The sequence below is a fragment of the Bos javanicus genome, chromosome 11, assembly GCF_032452875.1.
Source record: "Bos javanicus breed banteng chromosome 11, ARS-OSU_banteng_1.0, whole genome shotgun sequence".
Taxonomy (NCBI): Eukaryota; Metazoa; Chordata; class Mammalia; order Artiodactyla; family Bovidae; genus Bos; species Bos javanicus.
In genome coordinates, this window is record NC_083878.1 from 78,377,434 (window position 1) to 78,400,134 (window position 22,701).

At 36.2% G+C, this 22,701-nt stretch overlaps 1 protein-coding gene across 17 annotated transcripts in view; it reads left to right on the top strand.

Annotated features, from left to right (window-relative positions):
• Positions 1–22,701, top strand: part of PUM2 (pumilio RNA binding family member 2) — a 116,249-nt gene that overhangs the window by 27,626 nt on the left and 65,922 nt on the right. For 16 of the 17 annotated variants that reach the window (XM_061433217.1, XM_061433222.1, XM_061433216.1 and 13 more), the window contains 5 exons: positions 5,978–6,086; positions 8,965–9,152; positions 9,714–9,883; positions 12,890–13,160; positions 13,404–13,497. In XM_061433217.1, coding sequence (XP_061289201.1) covers positions 5,978–6,086; positions 8,965–9,152; positions 9,714–9,883; positions 12,890–13,160; positions 13,404–13,497 — 832 coding nt within the window. Of the gene's footprint in view, positions 1–5,977; positions 6,087–8,964; positions 9,153–9,713; positions 9,884–12,889; positions 13,161–13,403; positions 13,498–22,701 lie in introns of those variants that run through there. The other variant, XM_061433232.1, reaches the window with a different exon arrangement.

A 22,701-nucleotide genomic window follows, 5' to 3' on the forward strand; every position in this document is an offset into this window, starting at 1 on the left:
TCTTAGTGGAAATGTCAGATATACAGAATAAAAGTGGTTAGGGTTAGGCTGTCTGGTTTTTTGGCAGGTAGTTAGAAGGTCATGCTTCTGTGACCATCTAGTAAAAATGTATTTTTTTTTAATAAGCTGTTATTCACTAATTAAGTTTTTTTCTTAACAGTTTACCAGCTAATTCTGTTACTCTAAGAGATAGTGAGAAACCTTTTGAGGTTTCTGTCTGGGTTCCCTCTCCCACAAGCCTTTCTATCTTTCCTCATCTCACAGGCAGCAGGGAACCTTCTGGGATTTCCTTCTTTGTCTGTCTCTCTCTCACCAGTCTTCTCCTTTCCTGACAGGTGAGGCTTGTTGTTTTATGCCAGAATTCATTCATTGTAATGAACTAAAAGCAGGCTTGAGTTTTCTAGAATTGCTTATTTATTTTTTCAATGCAAAATCCTTTTCTAATATATTGCCCTATCTTGACTTTTTTTTTTAAATAAAACTTTACTTATTTATTATGTCTTAAGTTGTAAATCTAATGTACAGAGCACTGCATTGCATATAGGGTTATTTCCAAATGTATTGGGTTATGTAGATCATGATAGCTTTTACTGACTCATCATCAGAAGGACAGTTTCTTCTGGTTGTTCATCCAAAATAGGAATAGCTTTGTAATCATCCATTCATAAACTCATCCTTTCCAATTTTTTCCATAGCACATTTTTGCCAGAAAGCCCCAATTTGTATTATGTCACATGGCTTAAAAAGAGCAAAGCTAACCCATAGGAGGTTGACCTCATTTTCATTAGTATGTTGTTTTAAAACTATACTGCTGCTGCTACTGCTAAGTCGCTTCAGTCGTGTCCGACTCTGTACGACGCCATAGATGGCAGCCCACCAGGCTCCCCTGTCCCTGGGATTCTCCAGGCAAGAACACTGGAGTGGGTTGCCATTTCCTTCTCCAATGCAGGAAGGTGAAAAGTAAAAGTGAGACACATACCTACCTATTTTTATATATAAAAATTAACAGGAATTCAGTGTGTGAGTGAGTATATATACATAGACTTTTAAATAAGAAAAAGGCTCCTGCCTGAAATTCTTTAGGGAACCCAAAATTTAACTTTAAATCATTGAGTTAATGTGTTTTTGGGAAGTATTTCATAGCTTAGTATGGCAAAACTCTCTCCTTTCTTTTCTGACACAGTAATATTTAAAGAAAACATTAAAGAAAATTTGTGTAGTTAGATCCCAGGTAGTATGGTGAAATGGAAAACATATCGGAGAGAAGATTAAGGAGACTTCCGTTTTCTCTCAGGTCTATCACTAGTGCTATATGACCTTGAGAAAGATTGACTCTTTGAAGGTAGTAATAAGAATAGTACTTGTATGAGTCACATATGTCTCTCAAATGCTCTGATCTGAGATGTTAGGGATAACTGGAGTGGAAACCAGCTGATTATGCTATGCTAAGTCGCTTCAGTCGTGTCCGACTCTGTGCGACCCCATAGACGGCAGCCCACCAGGCTCCGCCATCCCTGGGATCCTCCAGGCAAGAATACCGGAGTGGGTTGCCATTTCCTTCTCCAGGGCATGAAAGTGAAAGTGAAGTTGCTCAGTCGTGTCCGACTCCTAGCGACCCCATGGACTGCAGCCCACCAGGCTCCTCTGTCCATGGGATTTGCCCGGCAAGAGTACTGGAATGGGTTGCCATTGCCTTCTCCGAGCTGATTATAGTTATGTCTGTAAATTCCTATCTTAGCCATTCTGTCTTGAACTTTATCCACTCTAATGAATATCTACATTATATGGTCTGAATATCATGATAATATCTGAAGCTTTTATTTTTTTCATTATGGTTATTGTGGCCTAATAACTGGATATTTTTAGAATACTGATAAATTAGACTACTATTGGAAAGAAACGTCTTCTGTGGTAGTTAAGTGTAAAAATATGGGCTTTGTAATTAAGCAGTTATGGATTCAACTCCTAATGCTGCCTAACTAGCTATACATGTATGTAATATTATATGTAATCTTGGATAGTTTACTTAATCTCTGATTCTGTGTCCTTATGCAAAATATAACTATTAGGCAACTGTTTTATAAGTGTAGTTTCATGGTCCCCCTAGGATACTCAAACTAAAAAAGAAGGCAAACAGCTATAGACAAGATATTTGTAATGAATGTTATTATAATCATTTAAAATAATCAGCAAGTTAAATGTTACTGGACAGCATGTTATTCATGTTTGGTAATATTAAGATTCATACTTTTGGTCGTGAAGATATTTACTACTTATTTTGGCATATGCTCAATGCTGTTCTAAATAGTTTATTTGTGTTCTTGTATTCTAACCTCATAGAAACTCTAAAACAGTAGCTTTATTATTATCCTTACCTTTCAGATGAAGAAACTGAGGCTGAGTTAATTATTTGGCCCAGTACAATGTAATAATGTTTGAACAACAGATTGAAGTCTTGAGTGCCTTGACTGTTTACAGTACTGCTTCCCATTGGAAGTGATGACATCTAATAATATTTGCTGTGATATTAAGAGGTATTGAGAATGTAAAAGATTTGAGAGTAGTGTGATTTGAAAACATTAAGTATCGATATCTTTTATTAACAGAGAGGACTAAAGTCTGGAAAAGCACCATTCTGCAGTTCTAGAGGACTCCCTTGTGGCTTTTGTTTTCTACATGCCTAATTGTTAGCATCTGTACCTTGTATTAACTTCCATTGTAAATAGAGTCACCTTATATCCTGATTTGTTCAGACAGTCCAGATACATGTTTTCATGGCATAATTGTTATTAGTACTCTCTTTCTCAAACTGTCCCAGTTTGGATGTTATATGAACACTATAATGTAGACATAAAGCCCTGAAGTTCTCTTAATTTTTAGAATTATGTTAATTTTTTTGGTTTGGTGATTTTACCTGACAATTTGTATTAGAAAAATCTAACGTGTAAGTGTAACTCATAATAAAAATTCTAGCAAGAATTTTATTTATTACTTATTTTGAAGTAGTATAGTAGTTTACTAGAGTGTTGACTGATTTCTTTGGAGATGAAAAGGGCAAGGCATAAGTGCTTCTTTAAAGAAAGAACTAATGAAGTGGTGGATAGTGGGGATTTGAATCTGTATGTCCACCTAATCATTTCTGAGTTGGAAGGACAGGGGAGTATTTTCTTGACAAGAAATACCAAGTTGTTTGACCTTGGTTTAGAGCTTTTGCGAATTAGGGAAGTAACATGAAGCAGTATTAGATAATGTATTTTACAGATCTTCAAGATCTCTTAGCCTTTTCTGTAATGTGCTTTCCCATTTCTGCTACAGTAAAAGAGTCTCCAGGGGCAAAACACTTTTTATTGCTATTCCAACCACTGTACCCCTTAATTTTTTACTTTTTTTTTTTTTTAAGCTGTTCTATTTATTGCCTTCCCCTATATTTAGTCCATTTTAACTTAATTCTTGGCTAGTAGTTTCTCTAACAATATTTGAAATCAGTGTCTGCATTGTCACAGCTGTCTCTGGAATGGTGATAAAGGCCTTTGTTAGGAGAAGTGTTAATTTTATTAACTACTAAATTGTTTGTCCATGATAATTTATAAATGCTTGCAAAATGAAGAGATAGTCATAGCACAGTGCTTGGCAGAAAGTAGGCACACTGAATAAGTCCTTGGTGTAGACTCCCTCCAGGTTTTATAGTTTGAATGTCAAAGCAGTGATCTGTGAACTATTATAGCATTACATGGAATCTTATCCCAAAAGACTGGAATAGTCTCCTCAAAAAATTCTCACTTCTACTACCTCACAAGATCAGTTTGTTTCAGCCGCTTCTATGTCTAATAAATGCTTCTAATTAACTTATTATGACTTCATTTTTGATTACTTGTTATCCTTATTTTAATATTAAAACACTTATCTTTATGAAATAAAGGATAAAAATCTTATTCTTATAGGAACCATTTTCTTCTGCCTAAAATGGCTTATTTATACAGTACTTTAAAGGGATTAACTTGGGTTTCACTGTGAATAATTGTTCAATAATTTAAGTATATCAAGAGCAGTGTTTTAGTATTATATTATCATCTTAACATTTTGTTTGAATATTTGCATGAAACTTTATAGTGAGATTTTTTTAAAAATCGAAACAACCAAAGTTGTATTTTACTGGAATCTTTATTAGTATAGATCATTGTTTAAAATGCCTATACTTTAGGGAATTCCCTGTTGGTCCAGTGTGTAGGGCTCTTCGCTGACCTCGGTAGGGTTCAACCCTTGGTCAGGGAACTAGTATCCCACAAGCCACATAGTTGTGGCCAAAATAAATCAACAAAATCTCTTTTAAAATAATAATAGAAATAAAATGTCTGTACTTTAAATACAAATCATTTGCAGCTCAGGAAGATCCTAACATGGCAAAAGTTTTTTTCTTTTTTTTTAAATAGACAACTTAGTTTCCTTTAAAATTAACAGTATTTAGTTTAGCAAAAGATCCATAGATTAGGCATACGCCCAAATTGAATCCACCCTGCTCCCCACAAAAGCTGCTTATCCTGTTTTTGTGTTTGTTTTGGTCGGTAGTACTATCATTTACCTTGTTACTCACATTGTAAAGTTTTATTCTTTTTAATCAGCCTTTCATTTTTGTTAGTATCCTATTGACTCCCCTGAATGTCTCTGAAATCTATTTTATTTTCTCAGTTTTTTCTGTCAGTGCCCTGTTTCAGTTCTTGTCGTCTTGACTCTGTTGTAATTCTCCTGAATGATTTCCTTGCCTCTGGTCTAGAATATCCATTATTCTTAGAACTTTGAGGTTCCTCATAATCTGCCTAGATAGCTTTCACAGCATCAGCTCCCACATCTGTTCGTCCATCTCACACCCTGTTCTACAAACTATGCGTTTTCTCAAGTTGTGCCTTTGTTCATCACTTCTTATGTCCTCCCCACCTTCCATTCACACTTTAGATCCCTGACACACACACAGTCTTATCTCTCAAGACCCCATATAAGTTTCACTAAGTTCATTATAGTATGGGTGTTATATATTTGTGAGCTCTCTGAAGATAAGGTCACCATGCCCTTATAGAGGCAGATACAGGTAATTTAGTATTTTAAGTGTAGCAATAGAAGTATATACAAGCTTAATTATGAGGATCTAATAATTATGGGCTGAAAGGAATGAGTGTCTTACAGATGCTTACTTAAATGTCACATGCATTGTTTAGAAAACCAGTCTGTTCTTTTCAAACAAACATACCCTCAGTCTGGTTCTTCTGAGTGTCAGGAAAGGTAGACAGGAGAGACCTGGATGAATACTATAAAGTCTCATTAGGAATTGACCAAATGTACATTTTTATTAATCATCAAATGGTTATACCAACGCAGTTTTATATCCTTCCGTGTGTTACAACATAGAATTGGACACAGGGCTTTGAGATTATCTCAAAAAGTATTTAAGGGTCTTCTTAATGTATCTCTTCCACCATCCTGCTTCCTGCTTTAGGATCAGTAGATTGTTACTATTGAGAACATAGGAAGAATTGTGAAGTTCACCTCAAATGAATTGTTAAGTAAGAAGAAGAATTGTCTGTCATTGAAGCTGTAGGATAGGAGATATTCCAAGGGCAGTACTTGGAAGTAAAGAGAAAACTTTAATCATTTGTATAAATGTTTTTATTGTATTATCTGTTTTAAGAAATTTAGTAAGTCTTTTGAAAGAATTCATTAAAAATACCACATGACAGTAAAACCATTTGAAAAATGCAGAAGTATGAAGTTGACTTTTCAGGTATAGAGTTATTAGAACCAGTATCCAAGCATAAATGGGGAGTTATTATTAACTAGACAAATTAGGAAACAGGGCACTCTTGAATTTTCGTTAGCATTGAAAACTAACTTGTGCCTATTGATGGTAAGTTTGCTTTCTGCTGTGTTTTCACTTTTTGTACTTAGGATGAAATTTAAATGTAATAATTTTTTCCCTTCCATATAGCTTTTGCCTACCAAAAAATTTTGGGAACCTGATGATTCAACAAAAGATGGACAAAAAGGCATATTTCTTGGGGATGATGAATGGAGAGAGACTGCATGGGGAACTTCTCGTAAGTTATTGGTGTATGTGTGAGAGTTCTGGATTTGTTGAATACTTGACTTTTTTTAAACCCTACTGCTCCCAAACGATACCTGGAGAAACTTTGTGGTATCTTTGAGGATTTCATGTGTCCTCATAATACACATTTTCTTATGTAAAGTAAGCCATACCTAATGGTTCATTTATTGATTAGAAATGTTTGTCACAGTAAGATTTTATTAAGTTTTATTTGGGGTTAAACTCTGATTATAAAATTCTTAATTTCCATTTAAATATAGGACACAATTTAACCATAGGAATTTTTAAGCTTGAATTGTATCAATGGATAGTGATCTATTAACTGCAGCTCAGACTAGCTTTATTAAACATTAGCCACAACCATAAAGGAAATAAACCCCCATAGTAAGATAGAATTCCCAGACAGGGAGCAGCCTTTGAATGTTTTTGATATCCATAGGAAACAAAGACTGAGGTCCAAGAAATTCTTAAGGGAAAAGGAACTGGAATGTAGGGAAAAGGAACTGGAATGTAAGGAGTGTAACTCATGCGGGTGACAGTATTTATTGGTAAATTACAGAGCATACTTATATTCTTAAAATACTACTGATTATATTTTTAAATGTTTCTCAGTAAAATTTGAGATGTACATGTGAAACTTTCAACATGTATTTAACAAGTAAGATTCCGCTTTATAACTAAAAGCAGCTTATTAAAACTACACAAGATGATCAAAGTAATATAAAATCAAGTTTCTGGAATTAACTTTCTATTTTGAGTATAAATTGCCAGGTACTTTTTTTCTCCTTAAATCATTAAGAAGATTTTTAAGTTCTTTACGGTTTTAAATTTTGTTCTTAAAGGTAATTGTTTAAAAGTTAGGAAAAGCTGAAAATTTTTAGTACTATTTATAATCAAAATGGAAACAGATTGAAAACTTTGCTAAATACTAAATTAGACTAAAATACTGGGAATTTTATTTGCGTTCAACCAATATGTAATATAATGTGCCAGTTTTGGAGAATACAAAGATGATTGAGATATGTGATCCCTGCCCTCGGAATTTTTTTTTCCTGGATTTGTATTAACCTATATAGATTAAACTTATATAATTTAAGTTATTCAGTTATTTGGGCCAGGATACATTTTCTACACAAAAGGCACTTTGTTTGCTAAAACAACATGCTTGAAAATTTGGTTGAAAAGCATGTTTTGATTTTTGTTTTGAAGGGTAAATGGTTAATTGCTTTATTTATCAGAACCAAATATTTTTAAAAGCATTCCAAAGCAAAACATCTTGAGCACAACATGGTAATGAGAAATCCTTTCAAGATGAATGTTAGGGAGATATTTTTGGTATGTTGTATTTGGAAGACAACTGGTACCAACAGTAAAACATTTAAGCAACTGTTTATATACTCCTGATATATCTTTTTAGTGTCAAGTTTATAATTTTAGTTAATTCCTTGTATCACTCCCTCTCCCAACTTTTTTTGTTGTATGGATAAAATTTTGAAGATGAATATAAGTTTTTACCAGGAGACATGAGAAAATTAGAAATGGATGGATGATTTTGTTTACTAAGTAAACATTTATTGAGTGCCAAGCATGTATAAATATGCAAATGACATTCCTTGTCCTAAAAGAATTGTCATTCTACAGTTCTTTCCATGACCACAGGAAATTTTATCATACACATACTTCCTTCTCAGCTGAACTGAATTATTTCATGTTCAGTAAAAATGATTATTAATTTCATTGTGTTCTCCTGGCACTTTTAGGTCTTTGAGCATACTTGTTTCTCTAACCAGAGTGCTTTCCACCCCCATTTTCACCTATTTTTTGCTCTCTGTCCTTCATATCACTTCCTTTGGGATTCACTCTAAGACTGGGGATAAGTGATGAATACTCTTTCTCTTCCCCATAGTATGCTGGATTATTTTTATTGAAGTGCTTTTACTCTTACTATGATTGCTTCCTGTTAAACCTATAATCTTTTAGAGTACAGGGACTGTTGTGTTCTTAGATCCCACATACATATCACAATGCTTAGCATATTGGTTCAAAGTTTTTTTCTGCAAATCTGGGTGAGTCTTGCCTCAAATGTTTTTGTGTTTGTATTTGCTTTCAGATCTTAAGTATTGCCTTTTTATCACAAAATACGTAGAAAAGGTATTTGTACCAGATGGATAATTTTTTGTTAAAAATAAATGGTAAACTTTTAGACTAGAAGGATTTTTTTTAATTAAAAAAATATTTTTAATCTTTAAAAAAGGAATCTTTTAAAAAAACTGATTCTTAGTCTTTACACCAAGAATAGAAAATTCTGTGATATTACTGGCTTTTTTGAATGAACTTAGTCATCTATGTTTATAGCAGTACAGCCATGTATTCTGAATCTGTCCAGTACATGACTATGAGCCTGAGAAGTGCCTCCGTCAATTTAAGAGGAGTTATTTTTATTTCTAAAGTTTAAGAGGAGTTATTTTTATTTCAAAAAAAACTTTATTTCTAAAGTTTGTTGGTTTGAGTTGTTCTGAATTGACAATAGAACTTATTAATAAGAGGCTTAAAGGCAGTGGAGACTTCAAATTGTTTCTATTGCCAGTGACTTCTGAATTTGATTATTCTTCAGATAGCCTTTTACCTGCTTTTTACCAAATGACTTTCTTAATCTGTATTCTCAAGAAATGTCCAAACGGCATTGAGTCTAAACAGATTGAAGATGTTTTTATAAAGATTACAGTAACATTCAAAACAAAACAATATACTGATTTTTCCTTAGTATATTAATTCAGTATGCTGATTTTTCTTTAGTGTATTAATTGATATGAATACATTTGGTTAGCTTAAAAGTACAAATTTGTAATTGTTTTCTTTTTTCCAAACAGACCATTCAATGTCCCAGCCTATTATGGTACAGAGAAGATCTGGACAGGGTTTTCATGGAAACAGTGAAGTAAATGCAATATTGTCTCCGCGATCAGAAAGTGGAGGCCTTGGTGTGAGCATGGTAGAATATGTATTAAGTTCTTCTCCTGCTGATAAATTGGATTCTCGATTTAGGAAGGGAACTTTTGTAAGTATTTTGAATGAAGAAATGTTTTTAAGTTGCTAGATGGTTATTCGGTTGTCTTTAAGTCAGTTTCTTATTCTGGCCCTTCCTAGAATTAAAGGTAATTTTATAGCTATTGGTGCTCTTGTTTTCTTCTCTTGGCCCCTTCTTGAAATACATGAAATGGTAGAACCGCTGGGAATATTTATAATCTTAATCATGTTTCCAAAAAAATCATATTAATTTAAAAAGTTTGTAAGATTAAAATTGCTTATTCATGGTAGTACTTGATATGACAGTTAAAAAAACAAAATCATCTTTCATTAAGTAGAATTTTAATTTCACTTGTGGTGTTACTGCTTTTCTAGCACCGCTATAGTTAAGGTTGCCTTAGCCCTTCTGTTATAAATCACTGGTTTGTACTCAATTTTTTTGGCCTTTGATAAATTCGTTGACTACAAAATTAAAATAAGATTCAATGTTTTTATTGTTTACATGCACTATAGTGTAGTTTTAGGTCACCTTGTGGTGCCTTTTTTTGTGTTCTATTAAATATTCAGAATCAAACAGACTCTTTTTCCTCAGGGCACTAGAGATGCTGAAACAGATGGACCTGAGAAAGGAGATCAAAAAGGCAAGGCTTCTCCATTTGAGGAGGACCAAAACAGAGATCTTAAGCAAGGAGATGATGATGATTCTAAAATAAATGGCAGAGGTTTGCCAAATGGAATGGATGCCGATTGCAAAGATTTTAAGTAAGATTTTCACTTTCTCAAGAAGAAAATCATATTTCTTTAGGGATTATTGCTACTAGCTGATATGACTGATTTAGGTATTTTTCCAACTTTGGGTTTTTTAATTTCCCTTTGTACCTTGTATTAATCTGGAAGATTTAAAATTTTTTATAAGGAGTATTTAGTTAATGATTATGTGCCATTTTTTAAAAAGATAAGTCTTCAAAATTCTCTAAAACAGTGCATCCCATTAAGTAATGTTAGAAATTGCTATTACCTTTCTACTAATATGGTAGTCTAAATTTTAACTGTTTTCTCCCTGCTAAAGTTTAGTGAATTTAAGGTTTAATCTGTGATTTTTCTTGGCAAACTCTTCTTGAGTTTGCTCTTCAGCACCTTTCTGTAGAGTTTCCTCTTCCTTCTATCTCTGTATTGTATCCTATCCCCCTTTTCTGAGTTTGTGCTGATACTTAATCATATTCCTGAAATTAGGATGGGAAGAACATATCAGACTTCTAAAAATTAGTGTTACGTTCAGAATTTAAGTTCAGTTGTAGATTTTTTGTTGTCTTTTTATGGCAAGTATTTCTTTTGTTCTAGCCTTTGGACTTAGATTAGGCAGTGCACATTCATCTAAATATTAGGGAGTTGTTTCTTCATATACTGAAATATACTTCAGTAATCAGATGCTTTGGGGCCTATACCTGAAAATAGTTGTTTCTTTGCGATCTTACGAACCATGAAATATTAGTTAGTTGTTAATAAACATAAACATGTACCTACCTTTAATTACCAAAAAACAGAGTAACAATACTTCTTAAAAACAGTGCCATTTAAATCTGTTCTCAATGCAAAAAAGCATCCAAAACCAGTAAACCTCTTTTGACAAGAAATAAATTTAATGCTACTCAGTTTGTTTTAGAACCTTATTCTGATTTTGCTCTTCTGCTATTACCTAATCTGTGTTTCAAGGGCATGCATTTAAAACTGAGTTGATTATAAACCCTGCAGAACATACATTTATAATTGAAGTGTTAATACACCATTAACTATAGCAAGAAAATAGCACCACTCATAGCATAATGACTTTTTCTTTTGAATCCTCTTTTTTTTTTTTTTTTTGCTGTATTAGAGTTGTTTTGTATGAAAGACTATATTTCTTAAAAAAAAAAGAACGAAAGACTATATTTCTCCATATTAATATGAACTTTACATTCAATAGCATTCTAATTCTGTTAAGTTTGTAGTAGGTTTTTTAAATTGCTTATAAAGTATTTCTGATGCAATATTGTCTTCAACAGTATAAAAATATTTCAAAGTAATAGCTGTGGTCATATGGTCACTATGGTAGCACATCATTATTACATTAACTGATACATCATCTCTTGGAATAGAACTGAAAGGTATGAAAGAAATATAGCAGGCTTTCGTTTTTTGTTGTTACTGTTGTATAATTGCTTTACAATGTTGTGTTAGTTTCTGCTGTACAGTGAAGTGATCAGTTACACACACACACACACACACACACACACACGCGCGCACACACGTACTTTCTCTCTTGGACCTTCCTCCCACCTCTTTCTTTTTTTCAATGGACTGACTTAAGATCCTTTCAGTTTTTTTTTTTTTCTTTCCATATATTCTGAATGAAAAGCCTTTGGATTATGCACATGAAAATTTTAATTGTGGATAAAGGGGAAAGGAGTTTGAAATTTCTTCTGATGTTGCAAGGACAGTGGTTAATTTTGAAATAAAATGTAAGTCCACAAACCTAAAGTATCTGGAAAACAATTCTTGTAATTAGTCAATTGCTTTGTGAAATGTTCTGTACGTGTTAGCAGATTTATTCCATTGTAAAGTACCTAAAGGTGGGGCAGTTACATATGGATAACCGTTGACATTTAAAGACCGGTTATAATAGTTACTACCATTTATTTAACGTACTTATATTTGAATATACTATGAAATGATAGTTCTTCAGAATGAATTTACTTCTTGTGAAGGAAAAGATCTTATATAAATTATTTCCACAGAAGGAAGGAGACTGTTAATAAGGATCAATTATGTCCAGAAATAAAGTGAAAATAGTTTAGACTGTAAAGGATGATGATAAAAAGAGAAGAGTCGGTGCTTAAAATTTAGTGTTAATAAATTTCTTCAGAAAATTAAGACTAATCGGTAGAGAAAGTTGCTCTTTTGTATATAGAATTATACTTTTCATTGATGTACATGCTTAACTTTTGATAAATATTCATTTTTATTTATTTTGATTTAAACTGAAACAATTTGGTATGATAAAGATTGTTTTTGGAGAGCTCATAGAGGGTTTTTACAAACAGTCTTTTTGTTTTTGTTATTATAGGACTACAGTGTCACCTCCTCTGTCTCAAGGAAACTGAGACCTGGGTGTTGAAATGATTTACTCAGAATAATGTTTTAGAGTCAGGAGTCAGCTTTCTGTCTTGGTTCACTGCCCTTTTCTTTTGTATTCTGTATTATACAGCCTTCAGTTCTGAAGGCCATATGATGCTTTCTGGCCAGTTTCCCACCCTGCCCCGCCCCCCCGAAGTATTAGGCAAGATGTTAGGACAGCTATGCTAGTAGACAGGATGGGAGTATGGTGGGTAGATTTTGGTTTCAAGTCTTCTCATATTTGTTGCATGGTAGTCTGCTGTTCATACCCACTGCTCATTTTGTTTGTGATTTGAAACAAAATTTTTGAGTACTCTAAGCCTAAATCGTGATATTGGACAATTTCCTTATCTGTAAAATTGAATTACATCTTTATGCTATTAAAATTGGGGACAGTTGTCACTAATAATTGAACAATGAAACCATGTCAGCTTTTAAGTGTAAGCTGGATTAAACAGGAAAAAAAAAGCAATAAAGAGCAATGTTTAGTGACCTAGGGTCCCTAATTTGCCTTTTGTGTTTTACCACCATTTGTTTTCCGTGATTTTCCTACTTTCTGATTTCACCTTTTGACATACTTGTTACTTTTACTCATTTCTGTTTTCTTTTACATAGTCGTACTCCTGGAAGTCGTCAAGCCTCTCCAACTGAAGTAGTTGAGCGCCTGGGCCCCAATACTAATCCCCCAGAAGGACTGGGGCCTCTTCCTAATCCTACAACTAATAAACCACTTGTTGAAGAATTTTCAAATCCTGAAACTCAGAATCTGGATGCCATGGAACAAGTTGGTCTGGATTCCTTACAGTTTGACTATCCTGGTAATCAGGTACCAATGGACTCTTCAGGAGCTACTGTAGGCCTTTTTGACTACAGTTCCCAGCAGCAGGTAAAGAATACTCCTCCTTTAGCAATGTTCCTCTTAGCTAGTAGTAGTATAGCCTGAAGTGCTGTGAGATGTTGACATAAATAATAGGGATATTTTTAAACACTTTAATGTTTTATTGAATAAAATGTCCTTATAGTTAAGAAAGTGATTAAAATATGTATTTGTAATATTCCGTTCTTAGCTTTCTAAACAAAAATGAAATGCTATGAGACTAATCTCTGTATTCAATATTTTTCTTAATAGCTTTTTCAGAGGACTAATGCACTAACAGTTCAGCAGTTAACTGCAGCTCAGCAGCAGCAGTATGCATTAGCCACAGCTCAGCAGCCACATATAGGTGAGTCTTTATAAGTTACCATTTTAATTACAGTGTTAGAAAATCTTGTATTAAAGTGTTTAGATCTTATTTAATGGTGTTATTTCATTACTTCCTGAAACATCTCATTGAGATAAAACAGTAGTAGATTACATGGCAAGAGTAAAGATTAGGAAAGAACAGTTTGGCTTTTACTTGTATTCTTGGTGAAATAAAAATCTGTAACTTGATGAAAGCTGTCAGCACATAAGTTTTTTTTCTTAGTGTGAAATGGAGAGCATTAAACACTTTGAAATTCAAGCATCGTTTTGGGTGTTCATATCAAGTCAGAGTGTTTGTTTTTAAAATGGGCTGGAAGTAAGAATCCCGAGAAAAATTTTTTTAATTTTTTCTTCCTTACTTCATTAGGCTATTTAGTCTTTGAGCTTTATAGTAAAGACTATAATGTGAAATACTATGATTGCGTATGTCTTACTGGTAGACTTCAGGCATTATTAGTACCTGTTTTTCTGTTGAGGTTGTTGGCTTTTTTTTTTTTTAAACTTATTTTGAAATAATTACTGATTCACATGAGGTGGCAAGGAGAGTACACAGATTCCCCATCTAGTTTTCCCTAAATGACTACATGTTAACATAATTATAGTATAGTAACACAGCCGTTGGTAAATGTGTGTGTATAGATGTGTGTCATTTTATCATGTGTATAGATTCGTGGGAACCATTCTTAATACCTAATTTTGGCTGACCTTGATTTATTTCCACTCTCAACATCAGGATGTTTGGAGACCAGGGATGAGATACGCTAAGTTAGTTCTATTCCCTTAACTTTGTACTGTTTTGGGTCAATCCAAGAAGTCTTTCCAGGTCCAAAATTTTATTTTCAGTTTTAATCATAGGTGACCACATATTTCTAGATGACTTCTAATAGCAGCATGCGCTCTGGACCTGTGTTTTTATACTTTTCCCCAGCCATCTTTATCCCTGTATATAGTGCTTCTTCACTCATTGTTAGAAACATTGATTCCTGTCTACTCGTGGGCCATTACAACACTTTTCATTTCTTGACACTTTATCATATGATTTATATGTTGTAGGCTGGGATACCCATTATTGCTCTTCCTTTTGGTAGTTTAAAATTTTCAGCTCTTGCCTTTTCTTTCATATGAACTTTAAATTCCTCTTATTTACTCCCATATGCATGTGTGCTTAGTGTTCGACTCTTTGTGATCCCATGGACTGTAGCCCACCAGACTCCTCTGTCCATGTAATTCTCCAGGCGAGAATACTGGAGTGGGTTGCCATTTCCTCCTCCAGGGTATCATCCTGACCCAGGGATCAAACCTATGTCTCCTACATTGGCAGGTGGATTTTTTTTACCACTGAACCATCTGGGAAGCCCCTGTTTACTTTCAGACCAGGTTAAAATCTTAAATTAACTTATGAAAATTAACATCTTTATGACAGTAAGTATTCTTCCAGAAGCTAGTGTGTCTTTAATGTTGTTGAAGTTTGCTTTTGTGGTGTTTATGAGTGCTTTAAAGTTTCTCTCATATAAGTTTGCATATTTTTCAGTAGGTTTGTTCTTTGGTATTTTATCTTTTGCTATCATTGTAAATGTCTTCCTGTCTTTCATTGTATCTTTAAACTGGTATCTGTGAAAACTCTTGATTCAGTTCAGTTCAGTTCAGTTCAGTTCAGTTCAGTTGCTCAGTCATGTCCCACTCTTTGCGACCCCATGAATTGCAGCACGCCAGGCCTCCCTGTCCATCACCAACTCCCAGAGTTCACCGAAACTCATGTCCATCAAGTCAGTGATGACATCCAGCCATCGCATCCTCTGTCGTCCCCTTCTGCTCCTGCTTCCAATCCCTCCCAGCATCAGAGTCTTTTCCAATGAGTCAGCTCTTCGCATGAGGTGGCCAAAATATTGGAGTTTCAGCTTTAGCTTCATTTCTTCCAAAGAACCCCAGGACTGATCTCCTTTAGAATGGACTGGTTGGATCTCCTTGCAGTCCAAGGGACTCTCAAGAGTCTTCTCCAACACCACAGTTCAAAAGCATCAATTCTTTGGTGCTCAGCTTCCTTCACAGTCTAACTCTCACATCCATACATGACCACTGGAAAAACCATAGCCTTGACTAGATGGACCTTTGTTGGCAAAGTAATGTCTCTGTTTTTGAATATGCTATCTATGTTGGTCATAATTTTCCTTCCAAGGAGTAAGCATCTCTTAATTTCATGGCTGCAATCACCATCTGCAGTGACTTTGGAGCCCCCAAAAATAAAGTCTGACACTGTTTGCACTGTTTCCCCATCTATTTGCTATGAAGTGATGGGACCAGATGCCATGATCTTAGTTTTCTGAATGTTGAGCTTCAAGCCAACTTTTTCACTCTCCTCTTTCACTTTCATCAAGAGGCTTTTTAGTTCCTATTTACTTTCTGCCATAAGGGTGGTGTCATCTGCATCTCTGAGGTTATTGATATTTCTCCTGGTAATCTTGATTCCAGCTTGTGCTTCTTCCAGCCCGGCATTTCTCATGATGTACTCTCCATAGAAGTTAATAAGCAGGGTGACAATATACAGCCTTGACGAACTCCTTTACCTATTTGGAACCAGTCTGTTGTTCCATGTCCAGTTCTAACTGTTGCTTCCTGACCTGCATACAGATTTCTCAAGAGACAGATCAGGTGGTCTGGTATTCCCATCTCTTTCAGAATTTTCCACAGTTTATTGTGATCCACACAGTCAAAGGCTTTGGCATAGTCAGTAAAGCAGAAATAGATGTTTTTCTGGAACTCTTGCTTTTTCCATGATCCAGCAGATGTTGGCAATTTGATCTCTGGTTCTTCTGCCTTTTCTAAAACCAGCTTGAACATCAGGAAGGTCACAGTTCACATATTGCTGAAGCCTGGCTTGGAGAATTTTGAGCATTACTTTACTAGCGTGTGAGATGAGTGCAATTGTGCGGTAGTTTAAGCATTCTTTGGCATTGCCTTTCTTTGGGATTGGAATGAAAACTGACCTTTTCCAGTCCTGTGGCCACTGCTGAGTTTTCCAAATTTGCTGGCATATTGAGTGCAGCACTTTCACAGCATCATCTTTCAGGATTTGAAATAGCTCAACTGGAATTCCATCACCTCCACCAGTAACGCTGAAGAAGCTGAAGTTGAACGGTTCTATGAAGACCTACAAGACCTTTTAGAACTAACACCCAAAAAAGATGTCCTTTTCATTATAGGGCACTGGAATGCAAAAGTAGGAAGTCAAGAAACACCTGGGGTAACAGGCAAATTTGGCCTTGGAATACGGAATGAAGCAGGAAAAAAGCTAATAGAGTTTTGCCAAGAGAACACACTGGTCATAGCAAACACCCTCTTCCAACAACACAAGAGAAGACTCTACACATGGACATCACCAGATGGTCAACACCAAAATCAGACTGATTATATTCTTTGCAGCCAAAGATGGAGAAGCTCTATACAGTCAGCAAAAACAAGACCAGGAGCTGACTGTGGCTCAGATCATGAACTCCTTATTGCCAAATTCAGACTTAAAGAAAGTAGGGAGAACCACTAGACTATTCAAGTATGACCTAAATCAAATTCCTAATGATTATACAGTGGAAGTGAGAAATAGATTTAAGGGACTAGATCCTATAGATAGAATGCCTGAGGAACTATGGACGGGGGTTCGTGACATTGTACAGGAGAACAGGGATCAAGACCATCCGCATGGAAAAGAAATGCAAAAAAGCAAAATGGCTGTCTGGGGAGGCCTTACTAATAGCTATGAAAAGAAGAGAAGCGAAAAGCAAAGGAGAAAAGGAAAGACATAAGTATCTGAATGCAGAGTTCCAAAGAATAGCAAGAAGAGATAAGAAAGCCTTCCTCAGTGATCAATGCAAAGAAATAGAGGAAAACAACAGAATGGGAAAGACTAGAGATCTCTTCAAGAAAATTAGAGATACCAAGGGAACATTTCATGCAAAGATGGGCTCGATAAAGGACAGAAATGGTATGTCCCTAACAGAAGAAGAAGATATTAAGAAGAGGTGGCAAGAATACATAGAAGAACTGTACAAAAAAGATCTTCACGACCCAGATAATCACGATGGTGTGATCACTCACCTAGAGCCAGACATCCTGGAATGGGAAGTCAAGCGAGCCTTACAAGGCATCACTATGAACAAAGCTCTTGATTAATGTTTGTTAAATTTTATTAATGCTGTTTTCTAATAATTGAGTCATTCCTGTGCTCTTAAAATTTAAAATAATTGTATATATATTGAGCTCTTTTAATTTGCTAATGTTTTATTTAGGATTTTTATCAACATATAAATGAATTTAGCCTGTGTGTGTGTGTATGCATTTTTTTGTTAGATTTTGATATCAGTATACTTACTTTCTAAAAATAGTTTAAAAGTGTTTATTTTTTTTAATGCCTTGGAGTATTTTCAATTACATTTGACCTTATAAAAGATTTGGCATAAGTTAGAACTTCTTTGTGAAACCAGGGAAAGTATGCAAATAAATCTGAAAACTTGAATAGAATGGAAATTTCTAAGAAAGCATAACTTACCAAAATGGATCCCATCTTTGTTCCATTGTTAAATAGAGACGAGTTGATCATTAGTCCTTTTATCCAGATTTGCTGAGTCATCTCTTAGCTGGCTGATAGTTATTTAGGTTCAGTTCAGTTCAGTTGCTCAGTCGTGTCGACTCTTTTCATCCCCATGGACTGCAGCACCCAGGTCTTCCTATCCATCACCAGCTCCTGGAGTTTACTCAGACTCATGTCCATTGAGTCGGTAATGCTATCCAACCGTCTCATCCTCTGTCATCCCCTTCTCCTCCTGCCTTCAGTCTTTCCCAGCATCAGTGTCTTGTTCTAGTGAGTCAGTTCTTCGCATCAGGTGGCCAAAGTATTGGAACTTGAGCTTCAGCATCAGTCCTTCCAATGATTATTCGGGACTGATTTCCTGTAGGATTGGCTGGTTTGATCTCCCTGCAGTCCAAGGGACTCTCAAGAGTCTTCTCCAACTCCACAGTTCAAAAGCATCAATTCTTCTGCACTCAGCTTTCTCTGTAGTCCATTCTGTCATTTTGAGATTGCATCCAAGTACTGCATTTCAGACTCTTGTTGTTGACTATGATGACTGCTCCGTTTCTTCCAAGGGATTCTGGCCCGTAGTAGTAGATATAATGGTCATCTGAGTTAAATTCACCCATTCCAGTCCATTTTAGTTCACTGATTCCTAAATTGTCTATGTTCACTCTTGCCATCTCCTGTTTGACCACTTCCAATTTACCTTGATTCATGGACCTAACATTCTAGGTTCCTATGCAGTATCCTTTACAGCATCGGACTTTACTTCCATCACCAGTCACATCCACAACTAGGTATTGTTTTTGCTTTGGCTCCGTCTCTTCATTGTTTCTGTAGTTATTTCGCCACTGGATCTCCACTAGCATATTGGGCACCTACTGACCTGGGGAGTTCATCTTTCAGTGTCCTCTTTTTGCCTTTTCATACTGTTCATGGGGTTCTCAAGGCAAGAATACTGAAGTGGTTTGTCATTCCCTTCTCCAGTGGACCATGTTTTGTCAGAACTCTCTACCATGACATTATACCAATAGAAATATGTGCTCCATAGAATTTAAAATTCTATAGTAGCCACATTTTGAAAAGTAAAAAGAGGTATGTGCAATTAGTTTGAATAATATTTTATTTATCCCATTATATTGAAAATATCTCAAATGTAGTCAATATAAAACTTCGTAATAAATTCTTTTTTTTATATAGTGTTTGAAATTAGGTGTGCATATTCCCACTTGTAGCAAATCTCAGTTTAGACTAGTCTCATTGTAAATGTTCAGTAGCTATATATGGTAGTAACTACCATAGCAGACGGTGCATGTTCTAGAATGAAGGTTGACAGACTTTTTTCTATAAAGTTCCAGGTAGCAAATATTTTAGATTTTACATGCCATATGTTTTCTGTCACAACTACTCGACCTTCCTCTTATAGAACAAAGCAGCCATAGACAGTACATAAATGAGTACAACTGTTTTCTCTTCAACTTTACTGTGGGCACTGTTACTTGAATTTTGTATAATTTTCAATTGTTACAAATTACCATTTTCAACCATTTAAAAATATTTAAATCATTTTTAGCTAATTTATACAAAAATAGGTAGTAGGCTAAAACTTGGCCCATGGACTCGACCAGAAAGACGTGATAGATATAGAGTATTTTATGTTTTAAAATGTACATCCACACTGAAAAGAGGGAGAGAAAAGAAAAAGATGGGGTTGTTTTGATGGCTGGGTTCTATAGGGTAGGAAATTGAGATGTGATCCATAGGAGTAAACTGGAAATAAACTATGAGGCCTGCAGAGGACTGCAAGAGGATAAATAAAATGGCCTGCTCATCCCAGGACTGGGGTTGAAGGGGTTAGATGCCCAAACCACTAATAAAGACTTGATTTGGAGACTTCACCCTACAGTGTGTATTTGTCAATTGGGATGAATAAATGTAAGAGAATCTCTCATATAAGATAGTATCTAAAACAGAAATTACAATGCAGACAACAAAGAGTAGTCATATAATAGAGTTTATACCCATAATGTAGAAATAAGAACTTTAAAGTTCTGAAAAGAATTTTTAAATGTTTTTTTTTAGAATATTAAGAGATAAAGGAAATAAGTCATCAAAGATCAGAGGTCTTAAAATATCAAAATGATGTGAAAACAAACCATTTCAGAACCTTGTAAATAAAAACACATGGGGGGAGGCGGTCCTAAGATGGCGGAGAAATAGGACGGGGAGACTACTTTTTCCCCCACAAATTCATCAAAAGAACATTTGAACTCTGAGTAAATTCCACAAAACAACTTCTGAATGGTGGCAGAAAACATCAGGCACCCATAAAAGCAGCCCATTGTCTTCGAAAGGAGGTAGGAAAAAATATAAAAGATAAAAAGAGAGACAAAAGAGGTAGGGACGGAGCTCCGTCCCGGGAAGGGAGTCTTAAAAAGAGAGACATTTCCAAACACCAGGTAACACTCTCACTGCCGAGTCTGTGATGAGACTTGGAACCACAGAGGGCAACATAACCGGGAGGAAAAATAATAAATAATTAAAACCCACAGATTACCTGCCCAACGGTAACTCCCCCAGCAGAGAAGCAGCATAGACGCCTGCACCTGCCACTAGCAAGTGCGGGCTGGGCAGGGAGGCGTAGCTGCATTGCTTAGAGCAAGGACCCGGCCTGAATGCCGAGGGCTATCTGAGGGAACTAACTTGGGGTAGCAAACCAGACTGTGGGATAGATACCAGGCGAAAAGCCCTAACCTAAGACACTGCCAGGCCTGCTCACAGAACAAAGGACTGACAAGAGCTGTGCGAAAAGCCCTAACCTAAGACACCAGCAGGCCCGCTCACAGAACAAAGCACTGAGTAGAGCTAGCCAGCTGCAGACCATTCCCCTCCGGTGACAGGCAGCCAGAGCCAGAAGGGGGCAATTGTGGCCCTAGAGAGGCATTATCTACCAAACTGGAAGCAGGCTTTGTTGCTAACCAAGACTTCTTAGGATTCTGGATGGCCAACATTCTCCTGAGTAAGAGCTCTGGTTGTACACCCAGAAAACCGAGCAGCAGGGATGGGGGAGGCAATAAGTTGCGGCTACCGCACTTGCCAAACACCTGGTCACCAGAGCAGCTCGGACTTGGGAAGGGCACAAAATGTAGGCCCACCGAGTCAGCGCCTCTGAGGACTTCCTGAGTGCCTGAACCTAAGCGGCTTAGACCGCTTGTGGGAGGTGCATGCAGCCCAGGGCCAGCCTCAGACAGTCCCCAGCAGAGGTTGAGCCTAAGTAGTGTAGACAGGGAAAGCACACACTCTGTGAGCGGGGGCAAACCCAATGTGGCTGAGTCACTGCGAGCACATGCCAGTGTTGTTTGCAGTGTTCCTCCCTCCCCACAGCACGACTGAACAAGTGAGCCTAAAAAAGTGTCTGCCACCACTCCCTGTGTCAGGGCGGAAATTAGACACTGAAGAGACCAGCAAACAGAAGAAGCTAAAACAGAGGGAACCTCCTTGGAAGTGACAGGTGCAATAGATTAAAACCCTGTAGTTAGCACCTACTACATAGGAAGGGGCCTATAGATCTTGAGAAATATAAGCCGGATCCAGGAATTATCCGAAAGTGAACTGACCATACACTGCCCACACCACCACCAGAGAAAGTCCTAAATATATTTTTACTATCATTCCTTAATTTTTTTTAAATTTTAAGTCCTCTATTACTCCTTTAATTTTCATTTTTATAACCTATTACTTTGCAAAAAAAAGACCCTATTTTTTTAAGCAAACTTCATATATATATATTTTATAATCTTTGTGACTTTTTTTTTCCCTTTAATATTGTATTTTTTAAAATCCAACTTCTACTCTAGATTTTTAATCTTTGCTTTTTGGTATTTGTTATCAATTTTGTACCTTTTAGGAACCCAGTCAATACCCATTTTTACTTGGGAGTGAGATTACTGGCTTGACTGCTCTCTCCACCAGGTTGCCTCTATTTCCTCCCTCTCCCCTTCTCTTCTCTACCCAACTCTGTGAATCTCTTTGTATGTTCCTGACAGTGGAGAACACTTAGGGAACTGACTACTGGCTGGATCTGTCTCTCTCCTTTTGATTCCCCTGTTTATCCTCCTGGCCACCTCTGTCTCCTTTCTCCCTCTTCTCTTCTCTGTATAACTCTGTGAACATCTCTGAGCGGTCCAGACTGTGGAGCACACATAAGGAAGTGATTACTGGCTAGCTTGCTCTCTTTTGATTTCACTTCATCTCATCCTGGTCACCTCTATCTCCCTCCTCCCTCTTCTCTTCTCCATGTAACTCTGTGAACCTCTCTGGGTGTCCCTCATTGTGGAGAAACTTTTCATCTTTAACCTAGGTGTTTTATCAGCGGTGCTGTATAGATGGAGAAGTCTTGAGGCTACTGTAAAAATAAGACTGAAAACCAGAAGCAGGAGGCTTAAGTCCAAATCCTGAGAAGACCAGAGAACTCCTGACTCCAGGGAACATTAATCAACAGGAGCTCATCAAACGCCTCCATACCTACACTGAAACCAAGTACCACCCAAGGGCCAACAAGTTCCAGAGCAAGACATACCACGCAAATTCTCCACCAACATAGGAACATAGCCCTGAGCT